This window comes from Microtus pennsylvanicus, chromosome 6 (genome assembly GCF_037038515.1).
Source record: "Microtus pennsylvanicus isolate mMicPen1 chromosome 6, mMicPen1.hap1, whole genome shotgun sequence".
NCBI lineage: Eukaryota > Metazoa > Chordata > Mammalia > Rodentia > Cricetidae > Microtus > Microtus pennsylvanicus.
The window spans coordinates 85394849-85412812 of NC_134584.1; the positions used below are offsets into that span (position 1 = coordinate 85394849).

At 52.1% G+C, this 17964-nt stretch overlaps 1 protein-coding gene across 3 annotated transcripts; it reads right to left on the reverse strand.

The window, feature by feature from the left end:
- Positions 1-257: 257 nt before the first annotated feature.
- Cc2d1a (coiled-coil and C2 domain containing 1A) lies at positions 258-17955 on the reverse strand. Of its 3 annotated transcripts, none has more exons than XM_075976657.1 (29): positions 17679-17955; positions 16321-16456; positions 14655-14767; positions 14498-14563; positions 14116-14250; positions 13809-14022; positions 9087-9205; positions 8834-8906; positions 8166-8237; positions 7944-8074; positions 7802-7874; positions 6787-6920; positions 6261-6372; positions 6001-6173; positions 4546-4668; positions 4405-4463; positions 4209-4325; positions 3367-3440; positions 3229-3287; positions 3078-3129; positions 2530-2629; positions 2357-2447; positions 2100-2237; positions 1954-2015; positions 1280-1343; positions 1069-1195; positions 861-937; positions 743-790; positions 258-676 (listed from the first exon to the last, which is right to left on the reverse strand). In XM_075976657.1, exons 1-29 carry the CDS (start codon positions 17736-17738, stop codon positions 656-658), a joined length of 2823 nt encoding a protein of 940 aa, XP_075832772.1. In that variant the 5' UTR covers positions 17739-17955; the 3' UTR covers positions 258-655. The 3 variants fall into 3 exon arrangements, with proteins under 3 accessions (XP_075832772.1, XP_075832773.1, XP_075832774.1); XM_075976658.1 differs by having other exon boundaries at positions 16321-16428; positions 17679-17937; XM_075976659.1 differs by lacking the exon at positions 17679-17955 and adding an exon at positions 17126-17149 and having other exon boundaries at positions 16321-16428.
- Between the last annotated feature and the right edge of the window lie 9 nt (positions 17956-17964).

The following is a 17964-nucleotide window of genomic DNA, read 5'->3' on the forward strand; positions in this document are numbered from 1 at the left end:
CCATACACCTCAAAGGACTGCCCTTTCGTTCCTGAGACCAAGTTGGGAGACAAGACTCTAGAATTTGAACAAATTCTAGTCAGTTTGGTCCCACGGCCAATGACTGATATGGATGACCTGAGACAGGTAATTAAACCCAAAAGGCCTGAGCCACAGGCTCATCCAGGCCTTTCCAGGGAACTGGGCTGAGTGGGGAGGCCCAGGCCAGCCACTGAGTGGGTCACATCAGGGAAAAAAAGACAGAGCTGAGGCGGGTATGGCCTTGGCTGTTTATTCTGTGTTGGCCCCGGTGGGGGTTATCCCAACTGGGTCAGCACAGCCCCTGGAGAGTCAGCTGAGTTTGACAGCCACAGTGGCATCTTTGGAGAGGGCTGTGGGGTTCAGACTGGGGAGGGGCAGGAAGTAAAGTGCTTGCAGGGCCCTCTGGGCTTGTGTCCCAGCCACCCTCTGCTCCAGATGCTCCTGGATGTGCAAACAGGACTCTCCAAGGCCTGCCCAGCCACACGGGATGAGGGTGCTGTCGCGATGTCCCTGGGGCCGGCCTGGACAGGGTGAGTCCAGAACCAACTGTCCGCTGATTGTCTGCTCGTCTGCTCGGTGGCCCTGGAGCTCTGCCTGGCACTGGACTTTGGGGCCTGTAGTCCAGAGATGAGCCTCACCTGCGGAGTCGCTGCAGCTGGGGGAGACATAGAGGGTCAGGAGACCATCATCACATATGCCCCCAGCCCCTCTGGCCACTCACCTCGCTCTCCACCAGATTCCGCCGGTACAATGCCTCCTTCGCCGCCTCCTAGAGGAAGGGACCATTAGCTGACAGTCCAGTTAATATAAAACAGGGGCAGGGTCTGGGGCCGGCTTACCCTGCTTCCGTCAGAGCCCAAGCGCCGGGCGGCCTCTGTGTAGAAGTGCAGCTGGCGCTCCAGGTGGGTTGCATACTCTTGAGAAGTGGCAGTGGGGTCAGGGTCAGGCAGCTGCTTCTCCCCACTTGTGTCTCTGTCCCATTCCATGGGGACCCTCAGTTCCCTACCCCCTGCACACGGGTCTCCCCAGCCCCACTCCTGCTCCTACCCTTGCGGATGGCAGCGCCCCCCTGCTCCAGCTGTGCCCTCTGCCACTGGCTGCGCTGCACCACGTCCTGGTACTGCTGGGCCACTTCTGGAGGCACAGGCCGGCGTGCCTGCCTCAAGGCCAGGATCTGGAGGGTACAAAGGGGACTCTGAGCCAATCTGAAGTCCACTCCTAAGCCCACCACACTGAGCCCAGCAGGCCAGGCACCCACCTTCCTTTCTAGCCGCTCTTGGTCAAAGGCCAGCACACTCAGGCTGTGCAGGGGACGTGCTGACCTGCAGGGCAGAGAGGAATGACAGGCTACAGAGGAAGTGGTGGGGATCCAAAGGAGTCAGCTGGGCAGGGGATCTCAGAGGGGCCTTAGAGTCCAGACCAGGGAAAAGCAGACCTGCTGCTAGAGGTTCTGGGGCATGCTGTTGCCCAGCACTCAGGCAGGGGGATCATGAATGAGTGAGACCTGCTAGAGGGAGACGACAGAAGTGGACATGTCTGAGAGGAGGACAGAGTGAAGAAAGAGGGGCTGAGTATGCTGACAATGGGCAGATCACAAAAGGACACGTAGGCCGGGCGGTGGTGGTGCACGCCTTTAATCCCAGCACTTGGGAAGCAGAGGCAGGTGCATCTCTGTGAGTTCGAGGCCAGCCTGGTCTACAAGAGCTAGTTCCAGGACAGGAACCAAAAAGCTACAGAGAAACCTTGTCTCGAAAATAAAAAAAAAAAAAAAAAAAAAAAAGACACGTAGAGGATTCTAAACCCAATTCCCCAAGGGGAGGATTCCAGACCTGCTCTGAAGCCAGACAGGACATGGTCTGATGGGCCATGGAAACCACGGAAGGAGCTGAGAGACAGGAGCATTCACCTCAGTATGACCTCGCCCAGACTCACCTGTTCCCTGAGTCCCTCCAAGAGGTAGCGATGGGAGGCACCTTTGCTTTGGGACCAGTGACCTGTTTCAGTACAGAGAGCCAGTCTAATGAGTACTGAGTCCCTGAGCCCAGCCCTCCTCTCAGGGGTTGCTGAGCAGGACTCACCGTGGGCACAGCTGCTGGGAGGTGGTCAATGACCAGCCACCTCTCCGTTGTAGTCTCCAACTGCTGGGCTGTCAGTGGCTCCCGGATCCGGACCATCACTTCAAGCCGCCCCCCAGTGGGCCGGCGTCCATCCAAAACCTAGGTAGGAATAAGAAGGGGTGCTATGGGCAAGAGCAGCGACCTTACACAGGAGCTGGGGTGACAATGGCGACAGCAGACCCGCGTGCTCCAAGTCTACATGCACCCACTGCCCTCACCTCCAGGATCTCATGGACTTCGCACGCTGTCTCCAGCATATCCAGTTTCAGCTGGGCTGTGCCCAGCACCCTGTCAGTCTTGAACAGCCCCCTGTGTGGGAAGGTGCAGGAAGCTGTGAGGCAGGCAGGCTGCTCCACAGCCCTGAGCCTAGAACCTGCCATCTCTGGCTTACCCCTTGTGGACCACTTCGAACTTGATGCCCTTGGTTTGGATGGCCCTTCGGAAGCCACGGTGGCCACGGTTGATGCAGAGTTTGAACTGTTCTTTAAATTCTATGCAGGGAAGGAGGGAAGGATGAGAAGAAACTGGCTGTGTGGGAGTGTGCACTGGTTGTGGTGTGTATGTGTGTTACTGTAGTGGTCAAAGCACCACCTCAGGTGTCAGCCTTCACCTTCATCAGCCTTGTTTGAGACAATGTTTCATTTGTGCACCCCAGCCTAAGTGGCCCACAGGCTCCCTTGTCCACACCTCACCATAGGAGTGTGGGATTACAGAGGCATGTTACTGAGCTGCCTTTAAGTCGGATCTGGAGATTCTAGTTCACACACTTCAGCTTGCACTGCAATTGCTTTACCTACTAAGCCATCTTTCCGTGTTTTTTTTTTCTTCCTTTTTCTCTTTGAGGATGCTGGGACCTGGGACTTGTGCATATACACCTAAGCTACAACCCCACTGTGGCCCCAATTCCAGGTCGTCTTCTACAGCAGACAGGTGACTCACCAGGGGAGTCTGTATTTTTGATCACACTGGTCTTGTCTTTTTGAGCTTCTTCCTGTATCAGGGAGGGGGAACGAATCATCAGATCCGAATATACCTGGACTTCCTGCTTGTCTTGCTTCCTGGTCCCCACCCACTCAGAGATTGCACCTACCACATTGGGATAAGGGAAGTCAAACCGGACAAAGGCATCCAGGTCACTGGGGGACAGCCCTGCAGGGAAACAAGGATCAGACCTTGGGAAAGAGACCAGCCCACCCTTGCTTCTGAGCAGAGCCTCTGCCACCCTTACCTGTGGGTGTGGGCAAGTTGATGCCCTTCACGATAAACAGAAGCATGTCATTGTTGCTCAGGTCCGGAAAGATCCTTTCAGTAAGCAGGGAAACAGAGGCGGCACCTCAGCTTCGGCCTGTAGCTCTCATTTCCCTCTAGATTGTGGGGTGTCACTCTAGGGTTCAGGTTGTGGAGTTAGGCATTCCCTTACCTGATTTCTGGGCTCTGTTCAGTGCTCATACATTTATTTGATACTCACTTCTATTTATGTTTCTGTATTTATTGTGTTTATATACATGTGCATGTGTTCGTGTGCATGCATGCAGGAGTGCCATGTCATACATGTGAAGGTTGGAGAAGAAGCTTTGAGAGTTCTCTTTTTCTTTGAACTCTTGGCGGCAGGTCCTGTACTTACCTGCTGACCCACTTCACTGGCCCTCATTCGCCAGTGTTATTTGTGCACCTGCTGTGCACATGCAGCGTCTTAGCTGGGCCGTGTACTCTGTATTCCTGGACCAGCCAGGATTCCAGCTGCTGTGTAGCACAGGCTGGCTAAAATCTCACTATGTAGCCAATGATGGCCTTGAATTCCTGATCCTCCTACAGGTACTTCTGGTAGCTCATTCTACCGACAGAGCTACACACCCAGCCTCTTCCTCTCATTTAATAATCATTGTCTGAGTGTCTCCAAGTGTCAGCTGGGGACCCAGTCAATGCAGCACTGCATGCGTGCCCAGAGCCTTGGCATGTCTGTGCTCCTAATGTGCATTTACTCTTGCCCAGAGTTGAGTCCTGCAATAGCTTGCAGAAGTGTAGATCCCTCCCCAGCAGTACCCCAAGCCAGGGGGCTTTGGGCCCTACTTGATAACATTGAAGGTCCTCTGCTCAAAGCGGGCAGCAGGTGTGGGCAGACTGCGGGCAAAGGCTTGCTTTAGGGTGTCCATGCTCCGCTTACAGTCTTCTGCCAGCTTCTCGAACCTGCAGGAAAAGGTATTGCTTGGGGCCCTGGTCAGCTGGGCTGCCAGCGCAGGTACCCGTGAGTTAGGTAGGCTCTTACTTGATAGTTTCAGCAATGTTACCCAGATGAGTGAACTGTGTGGCGTGGTTCAGACACATCTGTGGGGAAAGCGTTGAGTATGGACTGAAGGCCAGGAGGAACAGTAAAGGGGACGGAATAGGGTCACAGGTGGGACCTTACTTCATGTTGCTGTCTCAGGAGTTTGGTAAGCTCCCCATAGCGCCGCACAGCCTCCTGAGACAGGCCTGGGCCAGGCCGCTGCACCAGCACAAAATCGTCCTTGTTGACAGGAGCGGGTGGCACCTGTGGAGGATGAGGCTGGTAGGCAAGGGGCTGCTGGTCCACGAGGAGCAGCCTGTCTGGGGATCTGTCCTCTTCCCTGTCCCTCCATCTCTGATGTCTGGGGTCTCCCTTCAGTTCCTACACTGCCTGATGTAAGAAAGCCATCCTCTGGGCATCCAAGCCCTTGTCTGGGCAGCCCCGTACACGTGAGGTCCTGATCTGTGGCTGGGGGACTAGGGACGCAGCAGTGAATAGAGACAGCCAAGCACGGTGGCACACCAGTGATTCTAACAGAGACTGAGCCAAGAGAATAGGAAGTTGGAGGACAGCATGGGCTACACAGTGAGTTCAAGCCTCCTGTGTACAGTACAGAGACCCTATCTTTATTTATTTATTTTTTAAAAATCAGAACTAGAAATATATGAAGAGGGAGTTAGTCCAACAACTCCAGCTTGGGGTGCGTTCCAGGGTGAGAGGGCAGGTGGGAAGGCCCTGAGGCTGGAGTGGGGCTGGGGTCTGAGACGGAGGAAGTGAAGGGTAAGGCAGATCATGCAAAACCATGGACCACAGGAAAGCTCTGGATTTACCTGTGTGCCGCTGTGGTCTCCCTAGCTAGCATGTGTGGCCCACAAGGGTGAGAATAGTGGTCTGTTTTGTTCAGCATTAGGTTCCCAGGACCCAGGGTGTGCTCCGTACAAATTTCCTGTCATGGATGCTGCTGTCTATCATAAAGGTATTCTGAGATCCTGCCCGATTTTCAGGTGGGAATCAGTCTTCGGGTCTCCGAAGACTAAAACAATGTTCTGAGTGAACAGGGCTACCTCTGGCAGAATCTGTTAACTGTCTCCCAGAGATTCGAGTCTCTTCCCTAGCGATGGCATATAGCATTGCTCCAAGCCCCAGAAACCTTTGCAGTTCAGTATGGCCACATGGCTAGCTCTGGCCAATGGGAGATAAGCAAAAGACCTGGGTTCGAGAGGCAGCAGGGGTGTTTTGCTGTAGAGGAATAGAGGTCAGGGCGGCGGTCCTGGGGCCTGCAATAACTCCTTTAAGCTACTCTGTCCTTTTACTCCGCCCTTTCCATGGGCAGAAGGCAATGGGTCGGTAATCCATAGGGATAAGACCCTAGGAAGATGAAAAGCCTGGAAGCCATAAAGGAGGCCCAGGCCCCTCAGGCACCCTGTTATAGAGCCTAGCTTGTCCTAAGCTTACATGCAAGAAATAACTGTCTCCTTTCAACTACTGTCTTCCAGGGCCTATTTGTCACAGCAGCTTAGAGGATGACTAATACTTTCTAGGTCACATGGTTGCTAAGGGGCCCACAGGCGGTATGCGTGAGTATAGAGGTCTCACCTTGGCGATGTCCACAGGCAGCCCGCTGCGAGAGGCCTCTAGCATGGGCTCTAGCCCTTTGGCCTGGCGCAGATGCATCTTGGCGCCCTCTACGTCATTCTTTTGCTTGGCACGCAGTGCAGCCTGCAGGAGCTGCTTCTTACGACCTTCCAGAAAGGCCAGTTGCTGCTGGGCTGTAAGTGGGGAAGCTTCAGCGTGGGCTGCCCAGCCCATGGGAGTCAGGTTGGCCTGGGTGTAGCCAGGGCAGGTGGGGTACTTACCCCTGGTGGATGTACCCTTGGGAACTGCTTTGCCTGTTGTTGCTGGTCCTGATGCGGGCGCTTTGGAGGGTGAGGACTTCAGCTGGGTTGTGGGGGCAGCAGGGGTATTTTGCTGCAGAGGGATAGATAGAGGTCGGGGTATTCCCAGGGCCTGCAATGACTCAAAACCAAGGACCTGTCTCTGTGTCCTCAACAGGGTGGCCTCAAACTCATTATGTAGCCGAAGCTGGCTTTGAACTCCTCCCCAGGGCTGAGATTCCAGGTATGAGCCACCGTGCCTGGCTCAGTCTCAGCACTGTCCACATCTACAGTCCTCCTACTACCTACTCTGCAGTGGCTCTGCATAGGGCGGCTACTCTGCAGCCATGCTGTAGATGAAAGGACTAAGGCTCAGGGAGCAGAATGGTCTGCCCACAGCCCCATAACCCCACAGCCTATGTGTGGGGCTGCCTCACTCCTACTTGGGCCCAGGCCTCCCTGGGTTGTGTCCTGTTGTCACACTCCACCTCAGCCCTGACCCTTGCACCTTTTTAGGAGCCTCATCCTCTTCCTCCTCTGAGCCTTCATCGTGGTTAGCAAGCTTCATGGCAGTTTCCAGAACCCCCGCCAGGCTCTGCTGGGTGGGCTCTGCATTCTCCAAGCCCTGAATTGGGGGGAAGCCTGGAGAGCAGAGTGACCTGGTCAATGCCTTCCAACTATTGTGAGGGTGCCATCAATCCCTCCTCCACTAAGGAACCCAGGCCTTTCTTTTCGTTGGTTTTCTGAAACAGCCTCAGTTTCAGAAACTGTAGCTTGGGTTGGCCATGAACTTGCAATCCTCCTGCCTTAGCCTCCCAGTACTAGCATTATAGGTGTGTGCCATGCCAGTCTTCCTGCTTTCTGCATACCAAAGATGGACTCTGGGGCTTTGTGCATGCTAGGTAAGTGTCCGACCACCGCTGGACCATCCAGCCCGCCCTGAGACTGAGTGGAGGAGTGTGGGGTCCTCTAATTGTCGGACTCCTCCTTCCTTCCCACGGTACTTCCTTCTCTTGCTGAACCTCCAGGTTTCAGGCAGGTTCTAAGAGACTCTGTCGGATGGGCCTCAGCTGGGAGAGGGCTCCCAGAAGTGGAAGATGACTTTCCACAGGTGACAGGTGGGCAGCTGACAACTTAAGAGGTCTCTACTCTGAGGACTGGCAGGAGGCTGAGGGAGGTTTTGGAAAGTCAAAGCCTGCAGCTTGGCGGGGTGAATGGAATGAAGTAGAGAGGGAGGGGGAAGACAGCTGGAAGACAGAATAGGCTCCAAAACAACCTCTTGACTTTGAGAACTTTCCAGTTTCCCTGATATAAACATTTTTGTCATGACTCACTTCATTCTGGTTAAGAGGCTTGCAAAGCTCCCGAGTGCACAGCCATGACTATATGAAGCAGCCTGCAGGCAGGAACAGACCAGCAAAGGCCCAGCGGTAGAGGGTGTGAGATGGAGGGACTACCTTGGGATAGACCTTACCTGGGGGGAAACGTACTTGGGGTAGGGCCTTCCTAGAGGTATAGCCTACCTGGGGGTACTGGCAGCTCGGTCACATCCACAGCTCGGCCTGCCTTGTGGGCTCGAATGGCGTCTTGGTATTGCTACAAAGCACAGAGGTGTTAGGAGGACCTGAGAGAAGTCCCAGGAGCACTCATTGGACCCCTACACACCTTGACAATGCGTTCGTGCATGCGTGCCTTCCGCTGATCACCCTTGGCCTTGGCCTGGGCCGCAGCCACATGGTACCGCTCCATTCGCTGCTCCAGCGCCTCCAGGAGGCTCCTTGGAGGTTGGGGAACCTCTGGGCCAGAGGAGGTGGCAAGCAGATTAAGGGTGGAAGGAAGTGGAGCACAGACCCCGTCTGCCCACCTCCAAGGATCTCAGCAGCCTACCTGGTCTGATGGGTGCTGAGGCAGGGGTCAAAGGTTGTGCTGCTGGCAAAGGGGGCTCTGGAGACAGCTGGTCTGGAGACAGAGAGGCCCAGCCCAGTGAGAGGCTTGCTTGGAGATCTTGGGCAGCACCAAGATGAAAAGTAGGAGTAGGAGGGGGCACGGGAGGATAGGGTCTCACCAGGAGGAGGAGGGGGCACGGGAGGATAGGGTCTCACCGGAGGAGGAGGGGGCACGGGAGTCTAGGGTCCTCACCAGGAGGAGGAGGGGGCACGGGAGGATAGGGTCTCACCAGGAGGAGGAGGGGGCACGGGAGGATAGGGTCCTCACTAGGAGGAGGAGGGGGCACGGGATAGGGTCCTCACCAGGAGGAGGGGGCATGGGATAGGGTCCTCACCAAGAGGAGGGGGCACGGGATAGGGTCCTCACCAGGAGGAGGAGGCACAGGATAGGGTCCTCACCAGGAGGAGGAGGGGGCACGGAATAGGGTCCTTACCAGGAGAAGGGGGCACGGGATAGGGTCCTCACCAGGTTGAGGGGGCATGGGATAGGGCCCTAACCAGGAGGAGGAGGGGGCACGGGAGGATAGGGTCCTCACCAGGAGGAGGAGAGGGCACGGGAGGATAGGGTCCTCACCAGGAGGAGGGGGTACGGGAGGATAGGGTCCTCACCAGGAGGAGGGGGCAGGCGGGAAAGGTCCACCAGTTCCCCACGGCTCAGAGCCTCCAGGACAGGGTCGAAACTCTGAAAGAAAGAATGAGATGGGTGGGGAAGGGGCTACCAGGATCCCAGGGGATGTTCTATGCCCTGCCTCTCCCTGGGGTCACCCTCCAATGCCCTCCAATACTGAGACATGATTCTGGGCAGAGAGGAAGACAGCGGACTAGAGGAGCTAGTAGGCCCCACCTGAGGGTCGGAACACACCTTGGCTACCCTCAAGTGTCTGGTGGCCGCAGCAGTGTCGCCCTGATGCTTGGCATGGAGGGCAGCCAGTTTGTACTCATGCTGGAGGCTCTGCAACTGGGCGAGGGGGCTGCAGGGACCTAGAAAGAAGAGGAACACTGACCATCAAAATCCCAGCAAAATTCTTACAGACCTTGAAAGAACGGTACTCAGCTTCACATGGAAAAGCAAAAAACCCAAAACAATCCTGTACAATAAAAGAACTTCTGGAGGCATCACAATCCCCGACTACAAACTCTACTACAGAGCTACAGTACTGAAAACAGCCTGGTATTGGCATAAGAACAGACAGGAGGACCAATGGAACTGAATAGAAGATGCGGATATTAATCCACACATCTTTGAACACTTGATTTTTGACAAAGAAGCAAAAAAATATCAAATGGAAAAAAGAAAGCATATTTAACAAGTGGTGCTGGCATAACTGGATATCAACAGGTAGAAGAATAAAAATAGACCCATATCGATCACCATGCACAAAACTCAAGTCCAAATGGATCAAAGACCTCAACATAAAGCCAGCCGCACTGAACCTTATAGAAGAGAAAGTGGGAAGTACATTTGAATGCATTGGCACAAGGAACTTCCTAAATAAAACCCCAGCAGCACTGACACTGAGAGAAACAATTAATAAATGAGACCTCCTGAAACTGAAAAGCTTCTGTAAAGCAAAGGACACGGTCAACAAGACAAAATGACAGCGACAGAATGGGAAAAGATCTAACTAACCCCACATCAGACAGGGGTCTGATTTCCAAAATATACAAAGAACTCAAGAAATTGGACACCAAAAGAACACTTAATCCAATAAAAAAAAATGGAGTACAGACCTAAACAGAGAACTCTCAACAGAGGAATCTAAAATGGCTGAAAGACACTTAAGGAAATGTTCAACATCCTTAGTCATCAGAGAAATGCAAATCAAAATAACTCTGAGATTCCATTTTATACCTGTAAGAATGGCCAAGATCAAAAACACTGATGACAACTTATGCTGAAGAGGTTGTGGGGTAAAGGGAACACTCCTGCATTGCTGGTGGGAACCTCTTTGGATGTCAGTGTGGTGATTTCTCAGAAAATTAGGAAACAACCTTCCTCAACACCCAGTAATACCACTTTTGGGTATATATCCAAAGGATGCTCAATCGTGCCACAAGGACGTGTGCTCAGCTATATTCACAGCAGTATTGTTTGTCATAGCCAGAATCTGGAAACAACCTAAATGCCCCTGACCAAAGAATGGATAAGAAAAATGTGGTACATTTACACAGTGGAGTACTACACAGCAGAAAAAAATAACATCTTGAATTTTGCAGGAAAATGAATGGAGCTAGAAAACATCATTTTGAGTGAGGTAACCCAGACACAGAAAGACAATTATCACATGTATTCACTCATAGGTGGTTTTTAAACATAAAGCAAAGAAAGCCAGCCTACAAATCACAATTCCAGAGAATTTAGACAACAATGCGGACACTAAGAGAGACTTACATAGATCTAATCTACATGGGAAGTAGAAATTGAGTAAATTGGGAGCATGGGAACCTTGAGGGAGGGTTGAAGCGGGGAAGGAAGAGGCAGGGAGGGAAGCAGAGAAAAATGTAGAGCTCAATAAAAACCAAAAGGAGGAGGAAGAAGAAGGAGGAGGAGACAACGACGACACAAGAAGCCCAGGCCACGCTCACCTCACACTGTCTTACTTGATTCTCACCACTGAGTTTTGAGCCCATTTTATAGATGGACACCTGAGGCATGCTTTCTGCCAACATCACTCAGCTTTCAGGTGGCATGAGGGACATTCAATTCTAGACCTGGAGGTTCTGAGCAGTAGAGTTTCTCCCCCCAGAATTATATATATATATATATATATATATATATATATATATATATATATATATATATATATATATATATATATTTATTTATTTATTATGTATACAATATTCTGTCTGTGTCTATGTCTGCAGGCCAGAAGAGGGCACCAGACCTCATTCCAGATGGTTGTGAGCCACCATGTGGTTGCCGGGAATTGAACTCAGAACCTTTGGAAGAGCAGGCAATGCTCTTAACCACTGAGCCATCTCTCCAGCCCCTTATTTTTTTATTTTTGAGACAGGGTTTCTCCGTAGCTTTTTTGGTTCCTGTCCTGGAACTAGCTCTTTCTAGACCAGGCTGGCCTCGAACTCACAGAGATCCGCCTGCCTCTGCCTTCCGAGTGCTGGGATTAAAGGCGTGCGCCACCACCGCCCGGCTCCCCCAGAATTCTTTAAAACCTGCTATAATAGTTGGTTTTAATCCCCACACTCGAGAGGCAGAGGCAGGCAGATCTCTATGAGTTTGAGGCCAACCTGGTCTACAAAGTGAGTTCCAGGACAGGGCCCAAAGCCACAGAGACACCCTGTCTCGAAAAAAGAAAAACAAAAAACAAAAAAAAACCTGCTATATCCCCCTTTAATCTGTCAGAGATCTTCTTAAAGTTTAAAAGTAGCCAAAACTATTAAAGTACCTTAAAACTATTAGCATTATAAAGAGATGACTGCGACTGCGTGCCTTTTCCTGCTTTGTGGCACCTGGTGTTTTCAGGGCTGATGGTGGAGTGCAGGGCCTCCCACGTGCTAGGCTAACTATACCATTGGCTTCAGTCTTTCTGACCAGGAAATGCAGCAGGTAAAGGCATCTGCTACCACCTGGTGGCCTCAGTTTGAACCCTGGAATCCACATGGTGGGAGGAGAGAACTGACTCACAAGGATTATCCTCTGATCTTTGCCAAGCATTCTGTGGCATGGACAACCCCACCCCCAATTAAAAAATGAAAATTTAGCCAGGCAGTGGTGGTGCACGCCTTCAATTCTAGCACTTGAGAGGCAGAGGCAGGCAAATCTCTGAGTTCGAGGCCAGCCTGGTCTACAGAGTAAGTTCCAGGACAGCCAAGACTGTTTCACAGAGAAACCCTGTCTCAAAAAAACCAAAATAAATAAAGTGAATTTAAAAGTGATTGGAAACTCAACAATTTACTTTAATGACCATGTTTAGATTCATTTGTTTCACGTGTACGAGTGCTTTGCCTGCAGACGTGTGTGCGCCACATGAGTGCCTGGTGCCCTTGGAGGCCAGAGAGGGCCTCAGTTCCTTTGAACCTGGAGTTACAGACAGTTGTGAGCCACATGTGGGAACTGGGAACCAAACCTGGGTCCTCTTCAAGAGCAAAAATGCTCTTAACTGCTGAGCCATCTCTCCAGGGGTGAGACGAGGTCTTATAAAGCTGGTCTGGCCTTGAACTCAAAGTGATCTGCCTCCAAAGCACCAGGACTAAAAGGTGTGTCAGCATGCCAGGCTCTACTTATTTTGCAAATTAGAGTAAAATACATAACACTCACTTAAAATTTTATACTTTTCTTTTTGGGGAGGGGGGTAGGAAAAGTGGCGTACACCTTTAATCTCAGAGCTCAGGAGGCAGAGGCTCACTCATATCTCAGTGAGTTCACAGCCAGGTCTATGCCATGACTCCCAGGCCAGTCAGAGCTAAACAGTGAGACCCTGACTCAAAATAAATAACTAAAAAATTTTTAAAAAAGCTTTCAAAAATTCTTATACTGTCATGTGGTGGTCAGCTGACAATTTTGTGCACTTGGTTCTCTTTCCACCTCTTCTGGGCCTCAGCCTTTATCCACTTCCCAGGTCTCTCTTCCTCCTGCTGAGGTGGGTCTTCCTATAGTACCAGCTGTCCTCCAAGTGCGATCCTCCTGCATCAGGTTCCTTAGTACTGAACTGATACGTATGTGACAACATGCCTGGCTCATTGTGTCTTCCTCAGCTGCTTTCTGAGACAGTCTCTCATTGAACTTGGAGCTCACCGACTGGCCAGACTGGCTGGCCAGCAGCCCCAAGCATCCTCCTGTCTCTGCTTCTCACCGCTGAGACTGTAAGACATAGCATCATGCCCCTTCCTACACAGGCACTGGGATCTGAACTCATAACCTCATTCTTATATAGCAGGGACTTTACCTGCTGACAGCCATCTCCCTACCTATTAACTACCTTTTTTAAAGACAGGACTCCTCTGTGTAACAGCCCCCCTGGCTGTCCTGGAACTCTTTAGTGCATAGTCTGGTGGCCTTATACACATCCATAAAATAGTGCAGCCACCCCCACCAACTCTATAACATATTTCTCCAAACTAAAACTCCACCTCCGTTAAACACTCCCTCCTGACCTCCCCCCAGCATGCCACCTGCCATTCCACTTCCTGTGCTCATGGGTCTGACAACCCTGGGGCCTTCCTGGGGATGGGATTAGTGTGCTGTCTTCTATAGCATCTTCACTCAACATCATGTCCTAATGGCTCTTTTTTTTTTAAATATTTTTTATGGTTTATTTAACTTTATTTTGTGTGTATTGGTGTGAAGGTGTCAGATCCCCTGCAACTGGATCTTCAGACAGTTGTGAGCTGCCATGTGGGTGCTGGGAATTGAACCCGGGTCCTCTGGAAGAGCAGTCAGTGCTCTTAACCACTGAGCCATTTCTCCAGCCCCCCTAATGGCTCTTCCATGTGAGAGCACGCTAAAAAAGTATGACATTCCCCTTTATGGTCAAATAATATTGTAAGCACAGCCCATGTTCTGAGGTCTCTCAAGAGCCCACATAGACCCTGCTGTATCACCCTGGCCCTTCCCACCATTTACCGGGAGGCTTGGCAGGGGTTTGTGTGGTGGTAGATGGGGTCTCCAAGGTGACGCTGGACTCTGCGGCTGGCAGGTTCACAGGAGCCAGGTGGGGAGTAGCATGGGTGTGGCTGTGCCCGGCTGCTGGTCCCTTCCCCAGTGTGACAAGTGGTGGGATGTCTGCTTCATTGATGATGTTGCCCTTCCTGGAAGAGGCCAGCAGGTTTTCCAGTGTCTGAAACAGGGTGTGGGCATGAGTGAGAGGAATTCAGACTCAGCGCTCCTGGGTCCAGACAGAGTCCTAGCACCCTGCCCTTGGCCTGCTCACCTTGAGCCCCCGGTCATAGCGTCGCATCTTGGCACTGTCCCCAGCTTGCCTGGCACTCTCCACTGCAGACTGGTAGAGGGCTAGCCTCTCCTGCAACATGGCCTCTACTCCTGGGTTGGAACCTGAAGGCTTTGGCTACAGGAAGATTGGGGTTCAATCTGGGTGGTAACCCCAATTAGACCACCTTAACCGGGCCCTCATAGTATGAACACATGTTTCCCCTGGAACAATCTTTCCTACCCCTAATGGTGGAGACACCACAGTTCAGAGGTTCAGAGGTAGCATGTCACCTGTGCCCAAGGTCACATGTAGAAGGGGGGAGAGGTGAGCCTTTAAACACAGACTGTGTGTGTATTGTATGTGTGACTTAGGGAAGGCATACCTGGGCCACAGACTTCAGGGGCTCCACAGCCTTCTGTTCCTCCCCAAGGACCTCGTTTAGCTCTGCCTGCAGGGATACATGGCCAGGGTAGGAGGAAGAGGTTGCTGACCAGGGCACTGGGATGGTAAACTGCCACATGTCCTGGCCCTGTGCTCACCAGCAGGTCCTCATCAGCCTCCACATCATCCTCATCAGTCCCCTCTTCATCCTCATCCAGGTCTCTCATGCAGAGCTGGGCCATCTTCTCAATAGCCTCCATTGGCAAGGGACCTGGAGGCAAGAAAAAGCCTCAGCTAGAGCAGGATCCTCCCAGAGCCTCAGCCAGCCACCCCACACTCAGGGGCCTGAAGAACAGACCCCTTTCCCTGAGCACCGTGGCGTACCACCATTGCGGAGCCCTTCGAAACTGCCGCCACCTGCCGCCTGCCAACCCCAACCTCCAAGCATTTGTTTCTTCCCTGTCCAGTCTCAGCTATGCTGTCAGGCACCCGAGTTCGAACCTCAGCTCTGTAATGCTCTCACTGTATGACCTTGAGCGGTTACTTTACTTCCCTGGGCTTCAGGAGAGCAATAACTTAACAGTAGACTGTGGGAACTAAAGGTGAATTAAATTCTGGGAGCAGAAAAGCCTACACCGCCCCTGCCTCATCCGCAGAGAGCAGCACCTTCCTCCCAAGGCTTGCACATTCTTGTGCTTGGGATATGATCAAGTAAAATAAAGGCTTCCGTGCAGCTCGTCGGATAGGCTGGACAGCCACACATAGCTAGCAGGTCACCTGTGTGGCAGATACAACATGGATACACTGGACAGAATGACACTCATCCTGGAGAAGGCAGCTCAGATGTTATCCTGGCATCCAGAGCATCATGCAATTTGGATGTAGGTAGGTGAAAACACAGAAAACAAAAGCACCAGTCAAGCAGGCTTTTGTTGGTGTGGTGCGTATGTTTAAGGAAACAGTACTCTGTACAGTTCTCTAAGAGGGTGCTTTGCCAAATACCGGGAAATACTACTAAGGTTGGATTTTCTATTTATTTAGCTTGCGTTGTGCCACAGCGCATGTGTAGAAGCCAGAGGACAATTTTCCAGGGTCATTTCTTTCCTTCTACCACATGAGTCCTGGAGACTGAACCCCAGGACTGAACACAGGGCTGTCAAGCTCGGGGAAAGCTTCTTTACCCACTGAGCCATCTTGTTGGCCCTCTGCCCATGGTTTATTAACCAGTAACCCACAACCTTGCCGTCTGTGTGCTTCTATCTAAAGATTTACTGTATGTTGACCAGTGCACACACCTGAACGGGTGACCAACAGACCTGTGGCTCCCAGCTAACACGCATGTTACTTCCCAAAGGGACAGGGTTACCACCCCAGCTTCGAAACACCAAGCAACACTGTGCTTAAGGCCACTGTGAATACTGAAGTTACTCAGGGCTGGGAAGATGTCTCGGGGTACGAGTGCATACTGCCCTTGCAGAGGACCTGAGTTTGGCTCCCAGCACCCACACAGGGTGGCTCACGACTACTTGTAACCTCAGCTCTGGGAATCTGACACTCTCTGCCACCTCTCATGTATGTCTGTCTGCACACATGTGGTATACTCACACAGACTCACAAAAAATTTCTTAAAAAAAAAGGAAAGTTGTGGCAGAAAACAGATTGGATAAGGCTCAGCTGCATCCACAACTGACCCTGTCACTTAGACCCCAGACTCCAGGAAGCGGGGGGTGTCTTGTTTTTCTCCCCCACTTCTAACCCAGTGCCCAGCTCCAAGTGCTGTCCGCAGCAGAAGTTCCAAGTTCTCAAGTGTGTTGAGCATCTCACCTTTGCCTCTGAGTTTTTCCAGGGCCTGGGGCTGGTCCCCCACCAAAGCCAAGAACTCAGCCTCCAGTTCCTCATCATTTACCCCATCCTCAGGGATCATCAGGCCGTCTGGGGAAAAATCAACCAGCAGGCCGAGCTGTGGGTATAACCATTGTCCAGTTAGACCTTCTGTACACCATTCAGCCCCAGGTAGCCAGGATGGATCCAGAGAGTCCCCATGGAAGGTAGGAACCAAATCTCTAAAAGTAAACTGTTTCTTGGGGAGACTAGGAGTCTGAGACACACAGACCAAGCCACAGTAATTAAGCACAAGGCTCGGCAGCAGAGAACCTGCCTAGAATGGACCAGAGTGGGGCTGGTAGATGCACTCATCAATAAAGTGCTAATTCTAACCCTAGCATGTGCAAAGCCCTGGGTTCCATTCCCAGCATGGCAAGGGAAAAAAAATAAAAAATGAAAGCCCTGACCACAGGGTTGAAACTGGATCTTTTCTAGAGACCTGCCTTTCTGTTTTGGCTAATGACCAATAGAATATGATGAGTTACATAAAATTACCCTTTCTATAGGTCCAAATTGGCCAAATACTAGCAATTATGTATGGCTCCACCTACTGGGAATAATGATTAACATACTATGTCCTAGCATTTTCCATAGATATCTCAATTAGTCTTTACAACTGTCATGCCATTTAAGGACTCTTCCAGGCCTCCATTCCACAGGTGGGAAGACTGAGCCTCAGAGTCACAAATACATCTGTCAAGTGTACCAAGGCCAGGAGGGAACCGGTAGTCAGAGAGATTCAGACCTGAACACTGAGTTAGGCCCTGGGCTCTCTGGTTCAAAGTTGGGACAAATCAAAATCTCAAAGGCTCTGTCTGGATCTGGGAGCATGACGTTGGGCCAAAGTCCTGGAGGTTTTCCTGTACGCCTCTGGACCGACATTTCTGTCTGGCCAGCCTGTTCATTCTTCCAACCTTGGTTAGATGACTTCGTCTCCCTGAGTGGCGGTGTACTCATCTATACAATGGGAGTAAGGAGTGTGGCCTGGCCCAGCTGATTCAAAGGCTTGAAAAGCTGGTCAGATTGCTGTCTCTTCCAGGCTGAAACTGCTGCAGCAACAGGTGTTCCCCGTAACCAGGGTGGGGAGCCAGAAGCTGGATGGCCCAGGCCAGTAGGCCCTACAGTCGGGAGCGAGCCTCACCTCGGGGGGCGGGGACCTAGGCTCACCTGGTGGCGAGAATCAGGCTTTTCTGGGGGTGGGGCACTCCCTGCGAGTGTGAAGAAGGGTGAGGAGAGACCTTGAGGAAGGGTGGGAGGAGACCGCCCCCCCCCAGGTGGGCAGAGGGGCGCACACTCACCTGGCGGGCGGTGACAGCGCCTCGGCCCGGGGGTGCCGGGGGTCCATTCCTCTTGTGCATCTTCCCGGGTCGAAGCCCGTACTACCAGCCCCTGATCCTTGGCCTTGCCCTGCCTCTTCCCTGAAGCTGTGTCTCTGAGCTCGCCGCGTTCCTGAGCTCGGAATCCCTCCTCCGAGCCCGGCCCCCGGGATTCGCGAGTTCAGGCAGCCCGGCTTCCGCCTTGGCCTTCAGGACACGGCCGCAGGATTCGCGGGATCTCAGTCACTAAACTACAATCCCCGGCAGG